Source organism: Oncorhynchus nerka, linkage group LG15, assembly GCF_034236695.1.
Source record: "Oncorhynchus nerka isolate Pitt River linkage group LG15, Oner_Uvic_2.0, whole genome shotgun sequence".
Lineage (NCBI taxonomy): Eukaryota > Metazoa > Chordata > Actinopteri > Salmoniformes > Salmonidae > Oncorhynchus > Oncorhynchus nerka.
The window spans coordinates 90132121-90146171 of NC_088410.1; the positions used below are offsets into that span (position 1 = coordinate 90132121).

Below are 14051 nucleotides of genomic sequence, written 5' to 3' on the forward strand. Positions count from 1 at the left end.
CTGTAGTGTGTGAATTAAGGGTCCTCATTCCTCACAAACCGTGTAAATGTATATTGTGGAAAAATACTACATGAATCCAGAATGCCAGTATCTAAAGCACTGACAAAGAAAAAGGACAGAGATGCATTTTGTGTGTTTATTGTAAAGAAATGGATAGAAATTTACTCCTGAGGAGGCTGCTGTCCTCTGCCACGTCCAAATCCACCCCTCTGAAAGCAAGAGAGAAGGGTAAGCTTCCACATCAAAGGACAACAGTTGGTAAGGAAAACAAATCATACTGTTATGTTTCCAATTAATGTCCTGAATTTGTCTACCCGAATAACTTTACTCAATGTGTTAGACCACTGCTTCTGGCTACACAAGGTATGCAAGTCGCTCTGGATAAGAGCGTCTGCTAAATGACTTAAATGTAAATGTATGCAGTTTTTCAAACCAGCTGATCAATTACAATTGCTCATGGTAATGTCATAGCCGAGTCTCAATTTAAATGCCAACAAAACAAGAACATTTCCTATTCTAGTAACAGATGTATAAAACCTTTCAACGGTCGGCTATCCAATAAACTTAATCGTTTTTTTTTTGATAATTTGATATTTAGACTTGTCAGTGTAACCAGCATACTGAGTGGCTCCATATGAACAGATGAGAACACCTGGGGTGTAATCATTAGTCCAAACAGTTAAAACAAGAGTTTCTACTAGACAAAATCAGGTAGGCCCTGTTTTGTTTGCTTCCATTTAGGAAACGTTTTGGAACAGAATCGGCGTAATGAATACGCCCTTGCTTCGGACTACAATACCATAAGGCAATACAGTACTTACGAATTGGAACTCTGTAGCTGAACCAGCACCTGCCTCTGCTTTCTTGTCTCCACCAGCTGTAAAGAAAGAAACCGCTTGTAGGCCAAACATTCTTTCTCCAATAATGTTTTAAGTTATGGGTCATTTTCAATAAAACGTCACAAGTTCGATTTGGCTGCTGGGGGGCAAGGATACCTCATATCCACTAAAACTATTGACAACTACATGCGGTTTAAGGGATTGTTAAATAAATGTTAACTTTTTGATTTGAATATCACCTATTGAAGATAGTCAGGACTAAACATTTCTGATTATTCCATGCAAAACAATTGTGCAGTTAGCTCTATCATCAGAGTTACGCAGCAAGTAAATGCATGCTTTTCATGATCAGTAAATGTGAATGACCATGTCATTTCTGATAGGTTGTAAGCCAAACATTTTCACCCATTCAACATCAACCTTCACACTAGTTACACAAAGGCTGAGACAAGTCATTACTGATCACAAATGTGATCAACTACTGGAAACCAAGGCAGGGTTACCATCAGTGTATTTTAAGCTACAAAGCACACTAGTCAGCAGATGAGATGGCCAGTTGGCTGAAAGCTAACTTTTGGATGAGCAGGATCCTGTAACACTATACATACGTGGTGCAGCAGATCTCCTGTAATTGTCTCGGTCACCCCCATCACGGTTGAAGCGGGCTGGCCTCTCTCCCCGCTCTCCCTCCATACCTGGAAAAGAAACGACAACGCTCAGCTGAGTGGAAGGTTAAAGACACTCAAAAAACACAGGAAGGATCATCACGCCGAGGTCCAATCAGCACCTAGGGCTTTAAAGCACTAAATTCAATAGTCCTCACTGTCCAGTCCTTGAGGACCAGTGTATGCAGACCTGTTCAAGCCCAGCTCGAACCCACATGATTTAACTAAATCGGCCCAAATTTAAAAACACTGCGATTAGTTGAATCAGTTGTTAGTACTGAGCTGGTACTAAAGCCAGCACACTACACTGCAAACCCCAGGATTGGAACACTCCAGCCCAGGTTATTGAAGTAGGGGCCTTACTAGGAATAGTAACACCAGATTCACATTACTGTGCTGGCCTGGAAACTTTCTTTTCAGCACAGTTCCAGCAACTACAAGGGACGTGTAGTACAGTACATAGCTCAGCAGTGTGAAAATGGTAGGCATACAAGTGGACGTACCCTTGGGCCTGGGCCTTGCGGTTTCAGGACGCATCTGGCGGCGCAGAGTGGCAGGAACAATCTCAGGTGGAAGGTGCAGGAAGTCTCTCAGGTACTGGATACCTTCATTGGTGAGGTACCAGTAAAAATGGCGCCAGGCAAATTGCTCCTTAACATACCCAAGTGACTTCAAGGACTGAAAGACAAACATGCAAAACATGCATTTTCTAGCCAGAGATACAATAAAGTCACAAAAATCTCAGACAAGGCATGCTAGGAAACGTCTTTATGTAGACCAACTGAGTACAAGTCTGCAAATCCACATCAGATATGCATCATATAATATCTCTTCACTGTCACCCTTGTAGTCCACTCACAAAATTCCCCTTCAGGTCTTCACATCAACAAATCTGACTTCAGATACAACGCAGTCCTTAACTGGTTACCAAACACACTTGGAATGTTGCCTAATAGTGCAACCAGACACACAGTTTATACATGTGGACATCATGCTACTTGACACAAGAACTGCACCCCAGTCTCAAATGATAAACCGATGATAACTCAAAGTAGAAGCAATAGTTTCTCTCACCAGCATTGCTTTCATCACATGAAGATTGGGCACGTTCTTGTCAGCAAGCTCGGGGTGCTTAGGCAGATGCACATCTTTCTTTGCCACCATGACGCCCTCTTTGAAGAGGAGCTCATAGATCGCAATACGGTTCTTCTTGGGCATCAGCATCTGTTCACACAAACGACAATGAGACAAGCGTTCGCGTGCAAGCAATATAACAGGGATGTCCATCGACCCACAATTACTGGCTGGCTTACATTCGCCTACAAGGTGGTCACGGTTTGACCAAGATTGGGAGCCCTATGTCATCTCCCCCAGTCGGTAGCTAACCAGCTTCGCCGGGCAACTATGGTATGGGCTCATTTTCCAGATGCGGTGGGTAACAGAGACCTTTAATTAATTCATATATATATTTTAAACAAGGATAATACAGAGTCTAATGATAACGCCACACTTAAACGTGTATCTGTTGCATCCGGCAAAGTGGTAGCTAGCTTGGGGGCGTCAGAAAAGTTAGCCTAATGGTCGAGCTGTGGGCGAGTAACCGAAAGGTTGGTGGATCGAATCCCCGAGCCGAAAATGTAAACATCTGTCGTCCTGAACGAGGCAGTTAACCCGATAAGCAGTCATTGTAGATAAGGATTTGTTCTTAACTGACTTGCCTAGTTTTAAAAAATATTTTTAAAAGCTATCTAGCGTCGACCAAAATGCAGTCATGCCCGGGTAGTTACCTCGACTAGCTTGTGTATATCAGCCTACCTCTCGAGTAATACAATTATTTTTTGGGAAATGTGTGGATGTTTATAACAACGAGATACACATCTATGTAAACTGAGCGTAACAGCTTCCTACAATGTAAGATGTTGGAGATTTATTACGATATTTTTTTCCGGAATTTACTTACCTTACAACTTGCTAGGGGACCGGAGCCGGAAAGAAAGACAGAACTTGTTCAATAACGTTTATGCGCAGGCGTTGGACCTAGCAGCTTTAACGCCATCTACTGAGCTGGCGGGAAAACTGTAGTAAAATAAATTGAATTACCAGTATTGTTAAATTATTATCATTCTAATTTTTGCTATATACTATTATTACCATATGGGTAAAATAGCCATGCGCCTTTGTTAATAACATAGTCTAATTTATGAACACATCTCTGCAGCACACTGTCTGAGTTTACACCACTTCAATCTGAACCTGTTCCAATCATCCTCGCAAGGTTTTTTCATTTTTTTCTTGATTTAATCTTTATTTAACTAGGCAAGTTAAGAACAAATTCTTATTTACAATGACAGCCTACCCAAAGGCAAAGGGCCTCACAAAGGCAAAAGACACCACAACACTACATAAAGACATAAGACAACAACATAGCAAGGCAGCAACACATGACAACACAGCATGGTGGCAACACAACATGGCAGCAGTTCAACATGGTAGCAGCACAAAACAGAGTAAACACGTTATTGGGCACAGACAACAGCACAAAGGGCATGAAGGTAGAGACAACTGTCAGTAAGAGTGTCCATAGTTGAGTCTTTGAATGAAGAGATTGAGATAAAACTGTCCAGTTTGAGTGTTTGTTGTTGCAGCTCGTTCCAGTCGCTAGCTGCAGCGAACTGAAAAGAGGAGAGACCAAGGGATGTGTGTGCTTTGGGGACCTTTAACAGAATGTGACTGGCAGAACGGGTGTTGTACGTGGAGGATGAGGGCTGCAATAGATATCTCAGATAGGGGGGAGAACATCCAGAGCCGGCTCCAGGCATAAGCAGTCGCTTAGGGCCCCAGTCCGCTAGGGTATTTATAAAAACGTTTGGGGTGTCAAGAAGGTATACGTTCGAAACTTCATTGTGTATCAGCTATTTTTCTGTTATGTCAGTCAATGACGGTCACTCAATTAGCCATGTCAGCTAACAATTTTTCAGATTGGTAAATTAGGCTAGCCAGCTTTCTAAACTTGTAGTAATCGTGTCCGAAAACCAACCCTGGCCCCCATTGATTTTGTTAGTCAATCTCACTCAGATATAATTAACATGGCATAAATCATGGAAAAATGTGTAGAATTCAGGGGAGGGGGGGCGCAAACCAAATCTTGCTTAGGGCCCCAAAAGGCTAGAGCCGGCCCTGGGACCATCCCCCATCTGTCGCCTCTTTGCCCCTCGCACTTCAAGTGCAACACACAAGGCAAGCCTTTGCTGTCAGTTGACTGAGCAGGGTCTATCGACCATTCTAGCTATTATAACGGAAACATTTGTATATTTAGGCCAACAGGGGAGTCGGACACATCGCATTACGTTCTCTGGTATGTCATGCATTTATATGCGCATTCGCAATTTGTTGTTTGGTTGAGTAGAAACTAGAAAGAGCAAGAAGAATAGGCTAAGAACAGTATCGTTTGACTGGTAGGCTACGCAACCCATTTCATACTGTTGCTACCCGCGGCAGCGATACTTTTCCAACCTGCAGTTTTTTAAATTTTTATTCTTTAGTAACCAAAATTGTCCAACATATAGCTGTTAAATCCTTTTGACTGTCAAATAACGCCATTATACCGCACCTATAGCATGCTTCGCATAATAACTATGTATATGATTAATTTGTTTTCATTCATTTTGAATGAGGATAATAGGATGGTTTGGGGTTGAACATCCCCTGCCTGTAATTCTCACAGAAACCACTTTATTTCGTGCAACAACAAAAACAATCGACCCTTTCCCTGGCTACCACTTCTCTTGCGCAACTAAAAATGTAAGCAGTCTCATCTCAACTGTTTAAGTCACTCCAACAAAACAATGTTCAGGTACATTGCTCGAATATTTTGTCATTTAGAAAAATATTTAAGCCTATATTTAATCAAATATAGTTAGATCTATAACTTGTTTATATATATACCAGTAAGGGAGCCTAAAGAAAAATAATCCATTTGGCTAGAGTGATTGCCATCAGTTTTTATAAAATAATAATATTTAAAGTTAGTATGTTTGGGGCAAAATGCCCCCAGGACAATCCAATACAAGTCAATAGTACCCATATTAGCATTTTCAAATCATGTCCAAATCATCTACAGTATCTATAACTAACTTCAGTGAACAAATCATCTATAAGTAAACTTCATTGAAATCAATTTTGAGATACTTTAGGATGATTTCGATAGGAAGCGTGAAAATTAATAGGGACCTTACATCATTGGGCTTTGATATTTGATTTATTTAATTGCAGTAACATACCTAGACTTGAGCTTTTAAGAGTCAATTACAAAAAAAAGGGAAAAAATGAAACATATATAGATTTTAACACACTAAACTTCAGGGATAATTTTGTCCCGATGGTGGGGCAAAACACCCCCTATCTAAATTTTCGATTTTTATTAAATAACAAAAAAACTATTAATTCTGCCCACTTATTTCTCTTCAAAATGTGTTTGCCTAAGGATAGCCAGTATGCAGATATTTAATATTTTTACCAAACTTTTTTGTTCTCAGAAAATAGAAATGTTCCTTAAGCGGGCATTTTCCCCCAACATACCCTAAACAACCTCTCAGATAAATGATCTATACATCTAGTACAATATTCATATCAATGCCATCCACCATCCAGGCTTTTAAACACAATCTATTAGAGGAGCATGTCTTTCCTTGAGTAAGCTTGAGAGATATGGGATAATCACCAATAGGAGCAGAATTGGTTGAACCAACTAAGCTAGTGGGCCCTAGCAGTGGTTCAGATGAAGACCTTTCTTCAGGTCCTGACTCCTGATGGTTCTAGACTGTATTTACACAGGCAGCCCAGTTCTGATCTTTTTCCACCAAATGGTCTTTTGACCAATCAGATCAGCTATTTTACCAATAATTGTGCAAAATATCCGAATTGGGCTGCATGTGTGAACGCAGAATGTCCTAATGTGAGTCAGGTCTGCTCAGGTTCTGTGATGGAGGGTCAGCTGAGAGGATGCTGTAACCAGTACAGTGAGACATGGTATCTGGTTACAAAAGCTAAAGGGTAGCTACTACCGCATAATAACATTAAATATATTGTATATGTTTGATGCAGCCTCTCAGACAGCTGAGTGTTTGTGGTCATGGACGCATTTAATTTGGGGGACTTGGCCCAAAGAAATAATTATGTGGAGTTTTTCAGTGAAGTTGTCTGACCTTCTGCAGAGAGAGAGAGAGAGAGAGAGAGAGAGAGAGAGAGAGAGCTGTTCAACAGGGCACTGTCCAGGGTCCTGAACTCTCAGCTCACCGCCACTATCACCATGCTGAATGACACTGGCCCGACTGAACCTCAGAGCACGTTGTCTGTCCTGGCGAAGCTCCATTTCAAGCCGAAATCGTTCATTAAAGAAAAGCACTAGGGAGTATAGGCCTAGCAATGTGCAGGTCCATTTTGTTTCAGCCGAACCCACACCTGGAACATTTATTTGGATCTCCACATAGGTTGGCCTTGGCGATACTCCATGCTCTCACTCGTTACCTCCAGATCAAGAAATGTGTCTTCAGCACTGAGAGTAGTTGTTTGGCCAGCAGAAAAACTCATTATAAGTTTTATTTTAACCTCTATTTAACTAGGCAAGTCAGTTAAGAACAAATTCTTATTTTCAATGACGGCCCAGGAACAGTGGGTTAACTGCCTGTTCAGTGGCAGAACAACAGATTTGTACCTTGTCAGCTCTTTCAACCTTCCGGTTACTAGTCCAACGCTCTAACCACTAGGCTAACCTGCCACCCCTCATTCTCTCGCCATGCTCTGTGTTTGCGTTCTGAGCATAAATGAGCTGCATGAAAGCCATCTGCTGTTTGAGATGAATAAACCAACACATTTATCTATGTTTTTATCAAAGTCTGTTATGATGCCTGCCGCAATGGGTCCACCTAAGGCTTTTACTCTGAAGATGAAACTAGAAGAGCAGAGGGTCATACAGAGTACTGTGTGTATGTGTGTGTGTACTTGCCTACATGCATGCATGCTTCAGTGTGTTTGCATGTGTGTCTGTGCGTGTGCATGCGTCTATGTGTTCGCGTCACACATGTGTCTGTGCGTGTGTGTGTGTGCCCCTGTCTGTGTTAGTGTGTAATTGGATTAATTAATGTGATGAATATGAATGGGGCCCAGGACACACGTCTGATTTATACACCCCAATTCAGCTGACTCCGCTGAAGGAGGAATGACAGATGTGGCACCATTTCTAATGTAATTAATTAGCCCAGATCATAAGTAGTTTTTCTTCTGCAAATGAATGTGAATCTGCCACTGTAGGACTGTAGGCTATTCCCCATGGATACATCCATTCACTGTTTGCCTCAGTCATTTGTACATACAAGCCTCCTTGTCACATCTGCTTTCCACAATCTTAATCCTACACTAAATGACACTGCATTTCATTTAGCCAAATCACTGGTTTTACCCATTCCCAGCTTGTGTAGCCTGAAGATGCGTTATTTGGAATAGTAAGGTAGTAGTAGTAGTAGTAGCAGCAGTCTGTCATTTTGTTTTATTATGACATCCACAATCCTACTCCTGATGTAATAACTGTCTCTTTCTTGTGTGCTTCTTTAGGGGTGGGGATTTTAAGGAACACAATCCAAACCTGCATGGGGATATATGGAAACCTGATTGGCCCAGTTGAGAAGGTAAGGGTTTTCACTGATTTCTGATTAGGCTCACATTTCAACATACAAGCAGAAACTCCCTGTTTTCTACTTGTTGAGTGTGCTCCCTATATATAGATGCAGACTTTGTACCTTTAAAATGTCATTCACTGATCTAACACAATTGGATAGGGGCAAAGGAAGGGGAGGAGCGTATCATATCATTAGTATCTGGTTGAGAGGTGGCGAGGGTGGCAGGGAAGGGGCTCTCCACAGGCCCAGACCAGGCAGGCCCAGGCACCCAGCCCAACCACCATGCTGGGCGGTAATTGAGCAGTTTGCCTGGAGAGCCTATGAGAGACGAGCAGATGGTGAATTCCTCTACAGCGTATGACTTGGCAGAAATGCATACTGTACGTGTCCCAACTTCAGCTTTAAATGGCTTGGTTGGTTGGAAACACATTTGGAAATCCTCTGTTTTGTTCTTAATTTTGCTTGATGGATTAAGGCAATCAATTCTTCCATTATGAGTCTCAGTCATGAGTCATCACCTTTCCGACAGTGAACACACATGCATCTCATACATGTAACCACTGCTCCTATACAGAATAGCTTGCTAGGAGAAGGACTTGGCTCTGTCTATCCATCCACCTGTACTGTCTGTGACCTAGGCTGTGTCCCAAATGGAACGCTATTCCCTATATAGTGCACTACTTTTGACATGAGCCCTATGGATATAGGGTGCCTTTTGGGATTCAGACGTAATGAAAACCCATGTGGGTGTTGACTGCAGGTTTTAACTGTTCATCTATAGTCCAGATTTACAGTGTCCACTCAATGGAGAGCTGTAAAGCTATGGGAGAGGGCAGCAAGGGCCGGTGGAGGGAGGAAATGGCTTTATGTTGTCAAAGCGTTGGGTGCAGAACTTGTTTGATTGTTCCAAGGCACCATTTAATCCTCTGACCCCATGTTAGCACGTCTAGCTGGCAGACATACCCTATAGTCCAGGGGTTGGCAACAGGTGGCCCGCGGTCCAAAACCAGCCCACCAGTGATATTTTTTGGCCCCCAAAGTTTTTAGTATAACTTTTTTATTTTATTTTATAAATTTAAAAATTAAAAAAATCACCAGGAAATCAGCTAAAAATGAGTTTAATTTAGGAAATCTGTTGTCAATTATTCCCATGAATACAAACACGGACATGTGTAATCGTCTCAATGTAATCAAGGTATGACACAATGTTTAATGCTTTTTGGGCTTATTTGTGGTCAATTTGTAATGTACAAATTATTATTAATATGTTTCGGCCACCATCTGACCATCCGCTCAGACAAAAATCAGCCGTGACTGAATCTAGTTGATGATCCCTGCTCTAGTGTCACTGTGAGGGTTAGACAATTTCACAAGGTCCATTCTCAGTGTTAATGTGCTCTAATCTCTGTCTTAATTATGCTTTGACTCTAGCATCTCGGATATTGTAGATGGTCTTTGCTTACCTGCATCCTTGAATAGTTTTTCCTCTCACTACGAGGACACGAGAGCTCATTCATGAAAACACCATCAGAGAACCTCTCTGTTGTGTAGCTAATCACAGCAGTGAGCAGCTGCAGTGTGTATTTGAGTGTCTCATTTCGCCTTCTTGGCATTGTAAGTTCAGAAACGATTGGTGCCTCTCTGCAGAGCTCTCTTTAGCGTTCCTGAGTGTTATTGTGGCTCTCCGGTGGCTGAGCCCTGGGCTTGAGTGAATGTCCTGCCCCGGTTATAAACTACTGGGCCAGGGAAGCATTATTGATCAAAAGCTAACTGGAATGGAGACTTTTAGGAGGACGGGAATCCTCTGTGGTTACTCTAGGCTATTGATTGGATGTGTAGCCTAACCTTGCAGAGGCTGTATAATTGGTTTCACCAAGGTGTATATAGCTAAACGCTTGGCATTTAGATGTTAGCTATTTTGGAGAACAATGTTATTAGTGCAGTCAAATGTTGTCAGTAGCCTATGCCTCATTTTATATAAATAAATTAAGTGTTCTTGTGGTCAATTAAGACTGTTAGGACTGTTTAGAACAAAAAATTGCATTATTATATCCACCATGATGTTATTATATCCACCATGGTGTTATTATATCCACCATGGTGTTATTATATCCACCATGATGTTATTATATCCACCATGGTGTTATTATATCCACCATGGTGTTACTATATCCACCATGGCGTTATTATATCCACCATGGTGTTATTATATCCACCATGGTGGTACTATATCCACCATGGTGTTATTATATCCACCATGGCGTTATTAAATCCACCATGGCATTATTATATCCACCATGGCATCATTATATCCACCATGGTGTTACTATATCCACCATGGCGTTATTATATCCACCATGGTGTTATTATATCCACCATGGTGGTACTATATCCACCATGGTGTTATTATATCCACCATGGAGTTATTATGTCCACCATGGAGTTATTATGTCCACCGTGGCATTATTATATCCACCATGGCGGTATTATATCCACCATGGAGTTATGATGTCCACCCTGGTTGTTCTTTCCACCATTGTTGTTCTTTCCACCATGGCGTTATTATGTCCACCATGGCGCTATTATGTCCACCATGACATTATTATGTCCACCATGTTGTTATTATGTCCACAATGCCATTATTATGTCCACCGTGGAATTATTATATCCACCATGGCATTACTATATCCACAGTGGAGTTATGATGTCCACCATGGTTGTTCTTTCCACCATGGCGTTATTATATCCACCATGGCATTATTATATCCACCAAGGCATTATTATATCCACCAAGGCATTATTATATCCACCATGGCATTATTATATCCACCAAGGCATTATTATATCCACCAAGGCGGTATTATTTCCACCATGGCGTTATTATTTCCACCATGGCATTATTATATCCACCATGGCGTTATTATATCCACCAAGGTGGTATTATTTCCACCATGGCGTTATTATATCCACCATGGCGTTATTATATCCACTATGGCGTTATTATATCCACCATGGCATTATTATGTCCACTATGGCGTTATTATATCTACCATGGCATTATTATGTCCACCGTGGCATTATTATATCCACCATGGCATTATTATATCCACTATGGCGTTATTATATCCACCATGGTGTTATTATATCTACCATGGAGTTATGATGTCCACCCTGGAGTTATTATATCCACCATGGAGTTATGATGTCCACCATGGAGTTATTATGGCCACCATGGAGTTATTATATCCACCATGGCGTTACTATATCCACCATGGCGTTATTATATCCACCAAGGCATTGTTATGTCCACTATGGCTTTATTATATCGACCATGGCATTATTATGTCCACCATGGTGTTATTATATCTACCATGGCATTATTATATCCACTATGGTGTTATTATATCGACCATGGCATTATTATATCCACTATGGGGTTATTATATCTACCATGGCGTTATTATGTCCACCAAGGCGTTATTATGCCCACCATGGCGTTATTATGCCCACCATGGCGTTATGATGTCCACAATGGCATTATTATATCCACCAAGGCATTATTATGTCCACCATGCATTATTATATCCACCATGGCGTTATTATATCCACCATGGCGTTATTATATCTACCATGGAGTTATGATGTCCACCCTGAAGTTATTATATCCACCATGGAGTTATGATGTCCACCATGGAGTTATTATGGCCACCATGGAGTTATTATATCCACCATGGCGTTATTATATCCACTATGGCGTTATTATATCCACCATGGCATTGTTATGTCCACTATGGCGTTATTATATCTACCATGGCATTATCATGTCCACCATGGCATTATTATATCCACCATGGCGTTATTATATCCACGATGGCGTTATTATGCCCACCATGGCATTATTATATCCACCATGGCGTTATTATATCCACCATGGCGTTATTATATCGACTATGGCGTTATTATATCTACCATGGCGTTATTATGTCCACCAAGACGTTATTATGCCCACCATGGCGTTATTATGCCCACCATGGCGTTATGATGTCCACCATGGAGTTATTATGTCCACCATGGCATTATTATATCCACAATGGCGTTATTATTTCCACCATGGCGTTATTATATCCACCAAGGCATTATTATGTCCACCATGGCATTATTATATCCACCATGGAGTTATTATATCCACCATGGCGTTATTATATCCACAATGGCGTTATTATATCCACCAAGGCATTATTATATCCACCAAGGCAATATTTTGTCCACCATTGCATTTTTATATCCACCATGGCGTTATTATATCCACTATGGCGTTATTATATCCACTATGGCATTATTATTTCCACCATGGCATTATTATGTCCACCATGGCATTATTATATCCACCAAGGCATTATTATGTCCACCATGGCATTATTATATCCACTATGGCGTTATTATATCTACCATGGCATTATTATTTCCACCATGGCGTTATTATATCCACCAAGGCATTATTATGTCCACCATGGCATTATTATATCCACTATGGCGTTATTATATCCACTATGGCGTTATTATGTCCACCAAGGCGTTATTATGCCCACCATGGCGTTATGATGTCCACCATGGTGTTATTATGTCCACCATGGAGTTATTATATCCACCATGGCGTTATTATATCCACTCTGGCATTATTATATCCACCATGCGTTATTATATCCACCATGGCGTTATTATATCCACCATGGCGTTATTATATCTACCATGGAGTTATGATGTCCACCCTGAAGTTATTATATCCACCATGGAGTTATGATGTCCACCATGGAGTTATTATGGCCACCATGGAGTTATTATATCCACCATGGCGTTATTATATCCACCATGGCGTTATTATATCCACCATGGCGTTATTATATCCACCATGGCGTTATTATATCCACCATGGCGTTATTATATCCACCATGGCGTTATTATATCTACCATGGCGTTATTATATCCACCATGGCGTTATTACATCCACCATGGCGTTATTATATCCACCATGGCGTTATTATATCCACCATGGTGTTATTATATCTACCATGGAGTTATGATGTCCACCCTGGAGTTATTATATCCACCATGGAGTTATGATGTCCACCATGGAGTTATTATGGCCACCATGGAGTTATTATATCCACCATGGCGTTACTATATCCACCATGGCTGTAACGGCTTTCTAATGGTGAAGGAGAGTCGGACCAAACTGCAGCGTGTCTATTGTGATTCATCTTTAATAAACAAACGTAACACACAACAAAACACTAACACTACAAAACGAAAACCGAAAACAGCCTATACAAGTGTCTACTAACCTCTAACCAGGACATCAAGACTGGCTGACAAGCGGACAAGACTGGCTGACTGGCTGACAAGCGGATCTGGCAGATCCTGGCTGACTGGCGGATCCTGGCTGACTAGCGGTTCTGGCAGATCCTGGCCGACTGGCGGATCCTGGCTGACTAGCGGATCTGGCAGATCCTGGCTGACTGGCGGATCCTGGCTGACTAGCGGATCTGGCAGATCCTGGCTGACTGGCACTTCTGGCGGATCCTGGCAGACTGGCGGATCCTGGCAGACTGGCGGATCCTGGCACACTGGCGGATCCTGGCTGAATGGCGGATCTAACTGATCCTGGCAGACTGGCGGCACTGGTGGCGCTGGGCAGACTGGCGGCGCTGGGCAGACTGGTAGCTCAGGCGGCGCTGGGCAGACTGGCGGCACTGGCGGCGCTGGGCAGACGGGTGGCTCAGACGACGCTGGGCAGACTGGCGGCGCTGGGCAGACTGGCGGCGCTGGGCAGACTGGGAGCACTGGCGGCGCTGGGCAGACTGGCGATGCTGGGC

At 42.0% G+C, this 14051-nt stretch overlaps 2 protein-coding genes across 4 annotated transcripts in view; one reads left to right on the forward strand and one right to left on the reverse strand.

The window, feature by feature from the left end:
* Positions 1 to 122: 122 nt before the first annotated feature.
* Positions 123 to 3569, reverse strand: LOC115143503 (small ribosomal subunit protein eS10-like). Its single transcript, XM_029683991.2, has 6 exons — positions 3465 to 3569; positions 2579 to 2728; positions 2008 to 2182; positions 1448 to 1534; positions 822 to 877; positions 123 to 209 (listed from the first exon to the last, which is right to left on the reverse strand). The coding sequence occupies exons 2-6, from the start codon at positions 2726 to 2728 to the stop codon at positions 162 to 164; spliced, it is 516 nt and encodes a 171-aa protein (XP_029539851.1). The 5' UTR covers positions 3465 to 3569; the 3' UTR covers positions 123 to 161.
* Positions 3570 to 4742: 1173 nt separating this feature from the next.
* LOC115143504 (protein kinase C and casein kinase substrate in neurons protein 1-like) overlaps positions 4743 to 14051 on the forward strand; it is a 54623-nt gene continuing 45314 nt past the window's right edge. For all 3 annotated transcript variants that reach the window (XM_029683992.2, XM_029683995.2, XM_029683996.2), the window contains exons 1-2: positions 4743 to 4859; positions 8114 to 8187. The gene's annotated coding sequence lies outside the window, so the exon portion shown is untranslated. The remainder of the gene's footprint in view (positions 4860 to 8113; positions 8188 to 14051) is intronic.

Bases quoted from the DNA above. Each gene is read 5' to 3' on its own strand.
- LOC115143503 (XM_029683991.2), bottom strand. From the start codon at position 2,728: ATGCTGATGCCCAAGAAGAACCGTATTGCGATCTATGAGCTCCTCTTC. The intron at 1,535-2,007 runs GTACGTCCACTT...TTTCTTTTCCAG, and splicing joins CGCAAGGCCCAGGCCCAAGG to GTATGGAGGGAGAGCGGGGA. The intron at 878-1,447 runs GTATGTATAGTG...CTTTCTTTACAG, and splicing joins CAGGAGATCTGCTGCACCAC to CTGGTGGAGACAAGAAAGCA.